This window comes from Microplitis mediator, chromosome 8, assembly GCF_029852145.1.
Source record: "Microplitis mediator isolate UGA2020A chromosome 8, iyMicMedi2.1, whole genome shotgun sequence".
In the NCBI taxonomy this organism is placed as follows: Eukaryota; Metazoa; Arthropoda; class Insecta; order Hymenoptera; family Braconidae; genus Microplitis; species Microplitis mediator.
Genome location: NC_079976.1, coordinates 14,753,678 through 14,768,316, shown reverse-complemented (window position 1 = coordinate 14,768,316; position 14,639 = coordinate 14,753,678). Strand labels below are relative to the sequence as shown.

At 30.1% G+C, this 14,639-nt stretch overlaps 2 protein-coding genes across 3 annotated transcripts in view; both read left to right on the top strand.

The window, feature by feature from the left end:
- Positions 1 to 10,098, top strand: part of LOC130673548 (neither inactivation nor afterpotential protein C-like) — a 1,009,353-nt gene extending 999,255 nt beyond the window's left edge. For both annotated transcript variants that reach the window (XM_057478586.1, XM_057478585.1), the window contains exon 19: positions 9,536 to 10,098. In XM_057478586.1, the coding sequence (XP_057334569.1) occupies positions 9,536 to 9,982 (447 nt within the window). In that variant the 3' untranslated portion in view covers positions 9,983 to 10,098. The remainder of the gene's footprint in view (positions 1 to 9,535) is intronic.
- On the top strand, positions 697 to 4,296 carry LOC130673551 (uncharacterized). Its single transcript, XM_057478590.1, has 4 exons — positions 697 to 1,444; positions 1,763 to 2,323; positions 2,432 to 2,715; positions 3,386 to 4,296. The coding sequence occupies exons 1-4, from the start codon at positions 901 to 903 to the stop codon at positions 4,232 to 4,234; spliced, it is 2,238 nt and encodes a 745-aa protein (XP_057334573.1). The 5' UTR covers positions 697 to 900; the 3' UTR covers positions 4,235 to 4,296.
- Positions 10,099 to 14,639: the final 4,541 nt, after the last annotated feature.

Here is a 14,639-nt window from a genome sequence, read left to right as displayed (position 1 = left end):
TGGGGTCTCGGTAGAAGTTATTTTTTAAATAAAAATCGCTGTTTTTTGCATTCTATCGAGAAACCGTCAAAGTTACGGCTCAGATTTGATAAGTCACTTTTAGGAAATTTGATGCTCTACAAAAAAAGTCCTGTGATAAAATTTGTTAAAGTCGATAGGTAAAAAGTTATGAGGCTTTTAAAATTAAAAAAAAATAAATATTAACAATTTGGTATATTTAGCGTAAGTTAGACACAAAAATATTTATTTATAGCTCTTTTTTTTCTTTTTTAAGCTAAACACAACGTATAATTTACAACATAATTTAAAAAAAAAAGTAAATAAATTGTATATCATTAATTAATTAATTTGCATCAATTCGTAGGAAATTGAATACTCTTATTTTGATATTTTTAATTTTTTTTTTTTTTTTTTTTATTTTCATTTCTCTGAATATACTCTTTTTTAGTAGGTACTATATTCCTTGACCTTCAATTGGATTTAATTCCAAAACCTACTTTGATTATTATCTGATTATCAAGTTTTTTTTTTTTTCCTATTTCGCGTTTCTCAGAATGCATTCTTTTATAGTCGGTGCACTACTTAGCAACTTTGAACTAGCTTTTTTGATTAACACCACGAGCGCTGTACATGAATTAATATATATCTACTCAATTTTTTCAAAGTTATAACTCTTTTGCTCTCCATTGTAATGAAGACAAGTGTCTGAGTACGTGAAATTTTTTAATTTGTTCTTCATTCGCTCAAGTATTATTTATTAAATCTTACGTAAGATTGTATTTTTTTTCTTTTAAAGTAATTGTTCTGTGTAATTTTATTATTGTTTTTTCGATATCGATTACATTCATGTAATATTTAATTAAACTAAAACACGCAGTGAAATTAATCAAAAGGAAAAAAATGTCAGAAAAAATTGGATCCAAAACATTCAATTATTTAATTGGCTATGAGTGTAATAAAATCAACGAACATATGTTACCTCTATATCGTGATGCAATTAATTTATTTATGTACAAACATCAAGTTTTAAAATTGACGGTTCGGCAAAGTTCAAGTGATGTTATTAAAGAAATAAATAGCATTTGGGATAAATTTTGCATTCCAACAAGTCGATTGCAGCATAATATTACAAAATTAGAAAAGTTTTACGATCAATATAAAAAATTAAAACTCCGTCGAGATATAGAAAAAAAATCGCCAACACAACAAAAGCATGTACAAAATTTTTGTGCTAAGCTTGATCAATTATTCGACATCGTTAAAAATGACGAAATTCAAAATTTACCAGATAATCTTCGAATATATTTAATGGAATGTCGTGCAAAAGGTAATAATAATAAATGTGTGCCATTGATATTAGAAAATCCCCTGAATATCGAAAATCAACAACTTGAAGAGTTGAATAATGATGAAGATAATATTAATATTAATGGTGATGAAAGTGGTAAGTATTGATTTTATTCGAAATAAACAACAGAGATAATAATTAAGAAAAGAAATTATTTTTACCAATAAGAATGTTAGTGAAAAATTAATTTTTTTTTGTCAACCTCAACCAGATTACGCTTTATCAACAGTTTTATCTAAAGAAATACAAATATTTTTAATTTATTAGATTTTGTCAGTAAGATTATTACTAAAGTTATGAATTCAACAAACAGTTAATCAATCATTAGCATAATCTTTTTTAAATTAATTCATCTAGTGATTCAGTTTTATTTCTCTATGATTTATTATTTATTTAGTTTATTTATTTTTATAGATTTAAGTCAAAAATTGTCTCAGGGCTCGGCAATCAGTCAATCATCCAATGACAATGATCTCAAGCGTGCTCATTCCGAATTCGAAATTGAAATCCCTCCGGCAAAAATAAAAAAAGTCAGTATTATGACGCCTGATATTGTGTCAACGTTAGATCGTACGCAAATAAGCGATAGACAGGCAATGTATATTTTTTCTTCAGTACTCCGCAGCCTTGGATTGGATGTAAATAAATTTAATTTGAGCCGTACAACTATACATAATGCTCGTATAAAATTTAGAAAAGAAATTATAGAAACGTTAAAAAATGGTCTTGATATTGCTCAATGTCTGGTTATTCATTGGGACGGAAAATCTCTCCCTACAGGTTTAACAAAAAAAAAAGTAGAGCGACTTCCGATAGTTATTTCAGGTTTAGATACCGAGCAACTCCTTGGTGTCCCAATGCTTGAGAAAGCAACAGGACTTAATCAAGCTGAGATTATTTTCGAAGTGGTGAATGAGTGGAATATTGCTGATAGAATTAAAGCAATGTCTTTTGACACAACCAGTGTCAACACTGGTAAATTTTTCATAAATTACTTTTTTTATAGAAAATAATTCCGTTTGAATTTATTATTGATTCATTCATTTATATAATGAATTATTGTTATAATTACCATAATTGCAGGTTATTTAAATGGCACATGCACTTTGTTAGCTCAAAAATTAAAAAAAGATGTACTATATCTAGCCTGTCGTCACCACATATATGAAATAATTCTACGAAATGTGGTAGAAGTTGCATGGCCAGTAACAACAGGACCAAATGTGCCGATCTTCAAAAGATTTCAAGATTATTGGGATAAAATTGATTTATCTAAATATGACATTGGGATTAATGATAAAAATATAGTACATGTATTAAATGAATCTAGGAGTGAAAAAATCAGTTTTATCGAAAATCAATTAGAGGTAATAATTACAGAATCAGCTGATATTTATTATTTAAATTTTTTAAAATTATATTTGAGCTATTATTTAGTATATCTTAAATATTCAAAGAGTAATTTTTTCATCTATTTTTTAATGTACTAAATGTACTTTTATTGTGCTTGGAAATTTAAATATAATTTATTTGTTAATCTTCTTTTAATTGTCAAGTAAGGAAAAAAGTCAAAGGAACAATATTTCCACTTTGATACATTATTTAATAACTCATAAAATATTATTTTTAACTCAGTTATTTTTATGATTTTGTATTTATAAGCAATTAATTTCAATAAGATATTGTATGATAAATAGTTAAATCCATAATTAATTTTTGACAATTTACTATTATGAATTCTATACTTAGCAACATATTTGTGATATACACTCTAAAACCAAATGTGTTACAAGTGTGTTATTTTAACACACACCGAATGTGTTTCATGTTTAAGGCCATAAACAAAACTCTTTTTTGTAGTCACTTAAAACACATTTCACGGTGTGTTAAATATCTATAGATTGCTTATGGCCTTTCAATGTTATTTGGCAAGTGTGTTAATTCTGACAACACTTAAAAATACCGATTACACCGAAAAATACCGATTAATTAATTTGAGTTGTAATCGAATAGTAATAATATACTTTTTCCTACTAGAATCATCAACCAAGAGATGATTATCGAGAATTCTTGATATTAAGTTATATTTTTTTGGGTGGTATTCCAAAAAATGGCGTCAAGTTCAGAGCTCCCGGTGCGATGCATCATGCAAGATGGCTCGCTAAAGCAATATATTGTTTAAAAATCTATATGTTTAGAAAACAATTCTTAATAAGCGATCATGATGTCAAAGCTTTACGAGAAATCTGCATTTTCCTGGTTTTATTTTATCTAGAAGCGTGGTTTGTTGCTACAGACGCGATAAAAGCTCCTAATTTTGATTTAAAATTGTTTCAAAATTTACTGATTTTTAAAAACATATATCCGAAAATTGGTGAAGCTGCTCTTGTAAAATTGTCTGGGCATCTATGGTATCTGCATGAGCAACTTGCTATTTTGGCACTCTTTGATCCAACAGTATCACGTCAACAAAAAATCAAAATGGCTGCCGCAATTAAAAATGAAAAATCGCAAATGACTAGAGAAGGAAAACGCCTGACGGTAAAAAAAAGTCAATTTCATTTATTGACAAAAAAAGAAATTAGTGATTTTGTAAATATTAGATCTCTTTTTATATTTAAACAATTTAATTTAGCATATGATTTTCTTGAAAAAGACCCTGAGCTTTGGAACTCAGATATTAATTATAAAAAATGTCTTGAAATATTTAAAAGTTTGATGGTCGTGAATGATACCGCAGAAAGAGGAGTCACTCTAATCGAAAAATATAATAATTGTCTAACGCAAGATGAAGAACAGAGGCAATTGATTTGGCAAGTTGTTCAAGATCACCGTAAAAATTACTCATCTTGCGACAAAAAAAATTTCGTCTTATCTACTTTATAAATTGTTTAATTGATGCTGAAGTAATTAATTAATGATATACAATTTATTTATTTTTTTTTTAAATTATGTTGTAAATTATACGTTGTGTTTAGCTTAAAAAAGAAAAAAAAGAGCTATAAATAAATATTTTTGTGTCTAACTTACGCTAAATATACCAAATTGTTAATATTTATTTTTTTTTAATTTTAAAAGCCTCATAACTTTTTACCTATCGACTTTAACAAATTTTATCACAGGACTTTTTTTGTAGAGCATCAAATTTCCTAAAAGTGACTTATCAAATCTGAGCCGTAACTTTGACGGTTTCTCGATAGAATGCAAAAAACAGCGATTTTTATTTAAAAAATAACTTCTACCGAGACCCCACCTCAAAATATACAAGTTAGGGTAAAATTTCTTAAAAGCTCTGAAAGAGCAACTAAATACCTACAAATCCCACCTATGGACATAAGCGTAACGTAAAACGCCGCTGAGCTATAGAGAATTAAAAAAAAAATCCTAACTTTTCCATGTATTTTAAATGGGAAAATTTCAAAATCAAATGTAAAGTACTTAAAATTAAAATTAAGAGCTAAAACTTTCTGAGAATTTTTTTTTAATGTCTACAACAATATTTTTCAGTGGGAGCGAAAAAAAAAAAATAGTCGTTCCAAACGGACCACCCTAATATATATGTATAATAGGGTGATTCAAAAAACAAACAAATTTTCTTTTTTTTCTTCCAAACAGGTTTAAAAGTTTCGTTTAGATAAAAAAAGATGTCTGTGAAAATTAGAGCTCTTAATATTAATATTAACATTGTCCGCATTGCATTTTTTTATTTCCCATAAGAATAACATGAGAAAAATTTTTTTTATGTCTTCTGATTTTTATAAGTAGCTAACGATGCGTCATAGGAATAATTGGCAGGCATATCTTTGTAGGAAATTGAATGCTCTACAAAAAAAGATTCTTATCATTTTTTGCGGAATCTATTTGTTCAAAAGTTATTTGAGGTTGAAGTCGAATTCATATTAAATTTTGAGTTTTTCTTACTTTTCCGGCGAAACTATCAGACCTATTACAAAATATTATGGGACCTTCTTTGTAGACAATTTTATTCCCTAGAAGTTATACTGAATAAAGTTTTTCCGAATTCCGCATTGTTTTCTAGTTATTTTCATTTTAATGTCATGCTCATAAAAAAATAGTCTTCTGATCGATTTTGAGAGCTTGACATTAAAATGAAAATAACTAGAAAACAATGTGGAATTCGAAAAAACTTTATTCGGTATAACTTCTAGGGAATAAAATTGTCTACAAAAAAGGTCTCAAAATATTTTGTAATAGGTCTGATAGTTTCGCCGGAAAAGTAAGAAAAACTCAAAATTTAATATGAATTCGACTTCAACCTCAAATAACTTTTGAACAAATAGATTCCGCAAAAAATGATAAGAATCTTTTTTTGTAGAGCATTCAATTTCCTACAAAAATATGCCTGCTAATTATTCCTATGACGCATCGTTAGCTACTTATAAAAATCAGAAGACATAAAAAAAATTTTTCCCATGTTATTCTTATGGGAAATAAAAAAATGCAACGCGGACAATGTTAATATTAATATTAAGAGCTCTAATTTTCACAGGCATCTTTTTTTATCTAAACGAAACTTTTAAACCTGTTTGGAAGAAAAAAAAAAATTTGTTTGTTTTTTGAATCACCCTAATATATATATATATATATATATATATATATATATATATATATATATATATATATATATATATATAGTACAAAAATTGAATCGTTTTGATTTACTTTGAATCTTTCCAATCGTGTTGAATCGTTTCTTTCAATCGGGGGATCTATGATCTTAATGTACCTGTGAAAAAATTTCCTGATAAGCCCGATATGGCCATGTATGAACCGTTTCGACAAATTTATTTGACTAAATTAACGTTTTTATAAATTTTTCAGATAATTAAGTTTTCACAATAATATCCATATTAGGGTGATTCATTTCCGCAAAAGTTTTTTTTATTTCAAGTCCTCAAGCAAAATCTCAATCTACATTGAAAAAAAAAAAAAAAATAATCACCAAATATGAGCTCTTAATTCCAATGCTAAGTACTTGCCATTTGATTTCAAAGATTTCCCATTTAAAATACACGTAAATTAAATTACTTTTTTTTAACTTTCTAATACTCAGCTGCATTTCATGATATCAAGGCAGTTTTGGTCGCACATTGTAGGGCATTCAGTGTTCTTCAAAAGTGCTCATAGTTACTTAGCTGTAATTCCAGCTGTTTCACTTGTGTCCGTTGTGGAACTCATTTTTCCTATGGAATTGACGTTTATTGGCTTGCAGAACATAAACCGATGAAAATACATCAAAAAGGTTTATTAAAATTTTGTTGGAAATTTGATTCCCTTTGAAAAAAGTCTTATGAGTCAAGTCGCTAAAGTCCATAGTTTCCGAGTTATAATCATTTTAATATTTTGAAAAATATAATATAAAAAAAAAATTATAATTGATATTTTATTTTTCAAATTATTAAAATGGTTATAACTCGGAAACTATGGACTTTAGCGACTCTACTCATAGGACTTTTTTCGAAGAGAATAAAATTTCCTATAAAATTGTACTAATCATTTTTGATGTTTCTTCATCGGTTTATGTTCTGCAAGCCAATAAACGTCAATTCCATAGGAAAAATGAGTTCCACAACGGACACAAGTGAAACAGCTGGAATTACAGCTAAGTAACTATGAGCACTTTTGAAGAACACTAAATGTCCTACAATGTACGATCAAAACTGCCTTGATATCATGAAATGCAGCTGAGTATTAGAAAGTTAAAAAAAAAGTAATTTAATTTACGTGTATTTTAAATGGGAAATCTTTGAAATCAAATGGCAAGTACTTAGCATTGGAATTAAGAGCTCATATTTGGTGAGAATTTTTTATTTTCAATGTAGATTGAGATTTTGCTTGAAAACCTAAAAAAAAAAAATTTTGCGAAAATGAATAACCCTAATCCATATAAGATCACACCAGATCATATTAAACCTTTCTGAAACATATGTCTTGGCAGGTATCTATAATATCTGGCCTGATATGATCGTATATGACTCGATATAACCCGATGTGGTTTGATATGTCTTCATAAGACTTTTTACATTCCAGTAACATAATTTCTGGTGTAGACATATATGAGAAAATCAAGGCACATATGTCCATATCAGGGCATAAATATCTATATTAGAGACCATATTAGAAAATTTTATAAAAATGTATCAAGCCATATCTAGCCAGATATGACCTTATGTAAACCTACATAATGTTTCGATCTACTAGTATGTGGGCATATCAAAAACCATATAACATATTTCTTTTCAGGTATCTATTGTTATATCTGGCCTGATATGACTTGATCTAACCTAATATGGTTCGATATATCCACATATGATTTTGTCAATTACGGTAAAATATTCTCTGACGTAATATAAGCCCATATATGCGTTGACATGGACATTTATGAACATATCGAAAAAGTATACATAAAGTATTTTTTCGTAAAATTGACAAGCATAAATATGATTGAACTAATAAGCGTTAGATGAATCTTTTAACGCCACCGTCCATCTTACGGATTTAAATAATTACATGAATAATGAAAAATCCATTCCGGCTGCCGAATGGCTTTTTTTTTTTTCATAGAAAAATGATTAAAAATAATCCGAAAATGTCAAAATTTCTAATGATTCCGAATACTTTTTAATTATAAAAATATGATTAAAAGTGATCAAGAAGGATAAAAAATCTTTGATCATTTCGAATACTTTTTAATCATAAAAATATTATTAAAGATGATTTGACAGTTTAAAAAATTTTTTTTTGTCATATCAACCGCAAAAGTTGAATTTTCAAGCAACATGCAGAGGGCGCAAACTATACGATTTCTGGCAATCTATAGTTTGGTGAACTTTTATCGAAAAGTAACCTTTCTCTCTATCTGTCTCTACATTCCTACACGACTTGAAACATTTTTGACTGTTTCTCTCTCAAATTCAACTTCCGCCGTTGATTTGACAATAAATTTTGTTGGATCCTTTATGCTCAAAGGTAGGAACCCTGACAGACTTAAAGTGCAGGCACGCGTTTGAGGCTATGAATACATTCTCATCAAGACCTCGTACTTTATCCGGTCGAGCGAAGCGATAACTAACTCGGTCTTGATAAGAAAGCGCCCATAGCCTCAAACTCGTGACGTCACTTTAAGCCATCAGAATCCCTACCGTTCCGCATACGTATCGAAAACAACTAAATAATTTCAAACCATTTTGTTTAATCAGGGAAGTGAATAGACAACAAAGTTTCCCAATTATAATGAAACTCTTTTAGCTTAACAATTGCAATTAATTAAATTATAATAAAAAAAAAAATTTTCAGACTAAAATTCTAATAATGTGAGTAATATAATTAATTTTTAATAATTTTAAAATTATGATTATCTGAGAAAATTTTCAATTAAATGCAGATAACTTACGAAAAAAAAAAAAAATCGAAAATTTTTGTACATATAAGTTATAGAAACTGAAATGTTCTACAATAGTTGTCCTATAATATTTCCCCATAAAGTTGATGGTTGCGTCGAAACATTAGAAAAATGTAAAAGTTTATCATCAATCCAAGTTTTACTTTAAATTACTTTTGAAGAAACAAAAATATCGAAAATCTGTAAGGGACCTTTTTTGTAGAGCGTCAAACTTTCCTAGAGACCAGATCTTGAACATTTAAAAGTTATGACCCCACTGTGAACTATAAAATTCAAAAGCTTAAAAAATTTTTTTTCCATGGTATTAAAACGAGGAATAGAAAATTGCGATGCGGCAGTTGTTAATTTTCATATTAAGAGCTCAATTTCAGAATATATTGCAATATATTCAATGATTTATTTTGTCAAAAAACTCAATTGTAACTAGATATAAGATTAAGCCGATGTATCGAATAAAAAACGTTAAATTTACGATTTAAATTCGACCATTTGTGTTAGCAATTCCCATTAAAATTATCAACAAAAATTCGAGAAATTGTATTTTAGAAAATCGTTTGTCTTATAATCATGAAAGGGTTTTGCAGGAAAGTTTAATCGAGTTTCTAAAGCTGCTTTCAAATTTATCGAAGCGTTAATTAACTAGTTTTGTTATGTTCTAAATCCAGTAAGAATTAGTCAATTTTGAAATTATGAGTTTCTTTTTTTAAATATATATTGCTTCTAATCCCAATTTTTATTTAATATGTATTGCATTGTTTATGTAGGCAATGTTAAGGAAAACTACACATCAGCGACAATCAATGAAACGAAATCACGTCTACGAAAGTAATATGTCAGCCATGATGAGATCAGAGGAGTATGTACCAATTAAGAACTTACTGATAAGCGACAATGGAGTCACTAAGGAAATGAAAAACAGTATGGGTCAACTTATTAGCGGTGAACCTTATGCTCATGCAGAATCATTAGGATACAGTTCGAAGAAAATATTTTCGATACCAGACAAGTATACGACACTTAATCCAATAGAGACTCAATCGGAAACACTAACTCGAAATATGAATGGATATGAACGAATTACTGATAATTTACTTAATAAAAGAGCTGCTTTTAATAGTGAAACAAAAGTCACTCATACAGGACTAAACAGTTTATCTTCGGTTGAACTAGCTCCAGGTGTTACTGTAAAAGGCTACTGTACCGAATTTTGATTTATTTTTTTATCTCATAAATAATACAGGTGGAATAAAAAAGAATTTGCACTAAATAAACAAGTATCTGCTAGACAAATTATAATATTGTTGAAATTCTCAATACACTTATTGACAATCACAAAACAATTGGCTCCTTATTTTTCTTTAGTTTCATTCTTCCATTTTCAAAAAGCACGTTAGTACGTATTATAGTAAAATAAGTTTGCATAATAAATCAATGCCACCCAGTTGCCAGAGATTGAGACAAGTATTTTAAAGTATTTTCATCTTATCAAAAGTGAAGTTTCAGTTACGAAATATCTAAAATTACTACTTTTTTGGGAAGAGTAAAGTAATGGAAGGTTTTTTGAATTTTAGCCTTCAAATTTAATGAGTTCAAATTTCAGAATAATTTTTTCAGATTTTATGAAAACTGTACGAGAAGCGTAAAGCCTCTATCATCGACGAATTTATGATTCTGACGAAATTGTTTACTAAGGATGGCTTTTTACTATTTATCGAGACCTGACAAGACCTGGCTATTTTAAAATAAACTTAGACAACTCACGACCATGAGAAAGTCCATCAAATGAATATTGAGTACTATTAGGGATAGATAGTAAGAATACCCTTTGTAAATAGGATTCGATTTTTATTATATAGGCTATGAAAGAATAGATATGCAATTGATCATTATAATCATATTCGAAACAATCGAGTCAATGTTGGTTATTTGATTGTATAAGCTGAAGTAAGAAGTTCAATTTAAATACGTAGATCAGTATGAAACTGTCCATATGAACTGTGGGTTTAAATCAATTTTTGGCATCAATGTCTTAAGTCTAACAGATTATTCAAAACTGAAAACCAGTAATCGGTTTTTTGCTGTTTGTTATTAAAGTGAGTATTCTTAAATCCATACATTTTGATATTAAGTAATTTTAGCAGATTAGGTGATAGACTCAAATTCACACGAGCCACAATATCCTTACGGACTTTTTCTTGCAATTATTGAATTTCGATATAAGTCTAGAAAACACTTTCTTCGAATGTAACTTTTACCTATTGTGTTACATCAACAAGAACTTTCAACGATAGCATTCGAAGTAGGCACAGTATACAGCTACATTAAACTTAGCAAAGTTATTACAGTTTTTGTGTCCAACAGAATCGCGATCATTGGAAACTTTAGCGTAAAAGTCAACTGAAGTAATACGACTAAACCATTATGTATCCGCTTCATTATTCTAAAAACCGACTTTATCCCCTAACGGTCACACGGGCTAACTAATTACCCCAGGCTTAGAAAAAGTGAAATTAGAAGTCCAAATCATTTGAAAATCATACCAGTAACGACATCTGCTAATAGGAGACAGGTGTGAGATGTGACTCCATTACATAGGAAGCCAAAAAAAGGCGTGGTGGTGCTTTGAACGTTCGCTGTATCAGCGTTAGGTAACCAGTAACCGCATATGGCCGCAATCGTTGCTCAACGTAGTTTTTTTGTAATCGATTTGTTTGTGACATGAACGGACGAAATGAACCCTGGTAGAAACATTTCTCTTGAAGAACTCAGAAAACGATTTGTAATATTTAGAATAAGACTTTTAAAAATCTGATTTTCTGAGAAAATCTCTGAAAGAGTATAAAAAATGCAAATAAATATTCTATAAGTGTTTTAAAGACCAAAAACCGAGTGATATTTAGAGTCTGCCAGAAGCGTTATCAAGAGTTTTTATAAAAAAATTCCAGAGACATAGTAAAAAAAAATATAATGGTTTTTTTGAGATAATCACATATTTGAAAAGATTTTTGTTATGTCTTAAAAATGATTATTCTGACTTTTTTAGAGGTATAAAGCATATTTTAAGTGATTTTTTGGTTTCTCTTTTAATTCATTATTCCGAGTTTCTTCGAGATTTGAAAGATATTTTTCGCGGTTATTGCGTTCTCTTGAAAATAATTTTATCGACTTTTTCAGAGTTTCTTAGCTCATTTCAAGAAACAATAAAACTCGAAGATAGACTTAGTTTGAATTTTTTGGAAATAATAAAATATGGAATAGGAGCATTTAAAAGAAAGAAAAGACAAATATTTATAAGGTATACATTAAATTAATTATTTGAGCACATTTTTTATTTGTTTAATTTATTTAAAAAAATAACAGTAGTTTCAACAAGGCAGAAAATATGAAGTTTATTAAAATATATATTCATTAAAAATATAAATTATAGATAACTAATTTTTCATCGATCATACAATTATATTTATCTTTCTTTTTACTATATTTTTTATTAAATCCATTAGATATTAATAAAGCATAGAAATTATCAAGAAAATTTCAAATTTACTTTATTATAGTCTTCAAATCAATAAATAAATAAATTATGACTATGGAAATCATCCTAGTATGAAATAAGATTAATTTACGTTATAATCTAAAAGAACATCTTAAATATTAGCTTAATAAAGAAAAATAGCACGGTTTTTTCTTTAGTATTTTTTTTCATATTTTTTCTTGCAATCACTCCATTTTGAGATAACGATAGTAGGCGTTTTAGAATTCACATTTATTAATAACAACAAATGTACTAGCCTAGAGAAAATTTCTGATTAAGTGTGTACAAAAAAAAGATTTGTTAACACAAAAGATTTTTACTCGACTCAAGAAAATTTTTCACGTGTCCCAAGAACTATACTTATTATAAATTAAAAACGTGAGGTCAATAGGGTGAGCTATACTGGTGTGGTTATCTTTTTTGTGTGTTCTGTGAATTGGCTTTATAGTTGTGAAAATTAGCCACGTAAAAAGTGGAAAGTGATCTTATTCTATAGTAAAAAATTCTGTCTATTTTTTGTGTTATCATTCACTCTTTTACGCTTAGCAGTACGGCAAATCTAAGCCGATTACGACAGCTACCGCCTACGAGGTTAGGTTTTATCTTTCATGGAAATTAATGAGATAATTGTAGTGATTTCTGGCACCGACTCAACCGAAGTTGCAGCGCCCTTACAAACTCCAACTATAGATAGCACCATCGTGACTGCAAAACCACTCAGCAGTTCACCTACTGAATCTTCTAACTTATACACTCGTACATTTAACGTACGTACTAATCTAAATGCGCTAGCTCACGAATTTGTTCCCTATTTACATGGATTAACCGCAAAAGGAGTAGCACACCAAGACTGTAGTTCTCCAACTTCAGGTAAACGCAAAAGAGGACGTCCAACGAACCTGGCAACGCTGAAAGCAGGCGCTAGTTCCACCAGTCTAATTACTGATTATCTCCGTAAAATCATTCCCACAGCAAATAACCCCGCTAGCTCTGCATCTGTCTCACCAACAGCAACTTCTCCTCCGTCTAAAATCCTCCGCTCATCGTCTCCATCTCCACCCTATTGTCAAAAAATTGCTAATTCTTCAATATCAGACTTAATACACACGCCAGAAATGACGCATACTGCTCCCGTTTGGCTATCAGATGTTCTGGCAACCTTAGAGAGATGGAGATCAGAAGATAACGCAGAACAGGAAAAAAATGAAAGGGGAATTGTTGGTTGAAATCTCTTCGGCACGTACGGAGCATTCCCGTCTTCTAAACGAGCAAACCTCGAAACTTCAAGAAGAGAACGCTGCTCTCAGACATCAAGTGATGGATCTTAATGCCCGAGTCTCAGCACTCGAACTAAGAGACTAATCTAAGATACTTTGTTAATTTCTCCGGAGACGCGCTTTGTATATCAGAAACCTGGGCATCCTCTACCAGTACAATCCTACTCTCTAGCTTTAATACTTGGAACAAAACCTCATCGCCAGCCATTAAGAACAATGCTGTCGGTCGCAGTAGCGGGGGCTTGCTCACTCTTGTATATAGTAGTAACCTAGCAGTTTTAGTAATTACCAATGACTGGATTTTTCAGAAATGCTTACTAAATGGACTCACACTCATTATTGGCTCTATAAACCTTAGACCGGAAATAAAGGACCTTGAAGTGCACTTGCAGCAACTACAACTATCCATAAACAATTTTCTATCGCTTAAATATGATGCTATAGTTATCGGAGGGGACTTTAACGCCAGAATAAGCAACTTGCTACCAGAAGATGATACGCTGTTTGAAGCCACCAATTTAAAACCCGTCAGAGCCATCTGTGACGTCGTTACGAACCGTCAAGGCACCTTAATAATGGACTTCATGAATAGCAATGGATTCATTCTTCTCAACGGTCACACATCAGGCGATTACCCAGGTGAGTTTACCTTCGGAAACGCCTTGGGCAAAAGCACGGTAGACAAAAGCAGGGTCAATTCACTTGGTATCAATCTGGTTAACGACATAAAGATTGAGTACATACTCACCAACTCCGACCATTTACCGGTTTCGGTCAGTTAAACCTCAAATGCATCCAGAACACACTACGAACCAAATGTAATGCCGCCCCCGACCACTCAATTAGCATGGAACTCAGCTCTTACCGATTGCTATCGGGAAAAAACTACGTTGGTCTCCCCTTGTAGCATAAGATTTTGTAATGTCCTCAACTGATTCCTTGTATCGAAACTTTTGTAACGCTGTTACCAGTGCAACCCGGGAGCTAAAAATGGTCAAACGCTTTACCCACAAAACTCCATCCAGTATGTATGTATCCAAACCCTGGTATGACATGGAC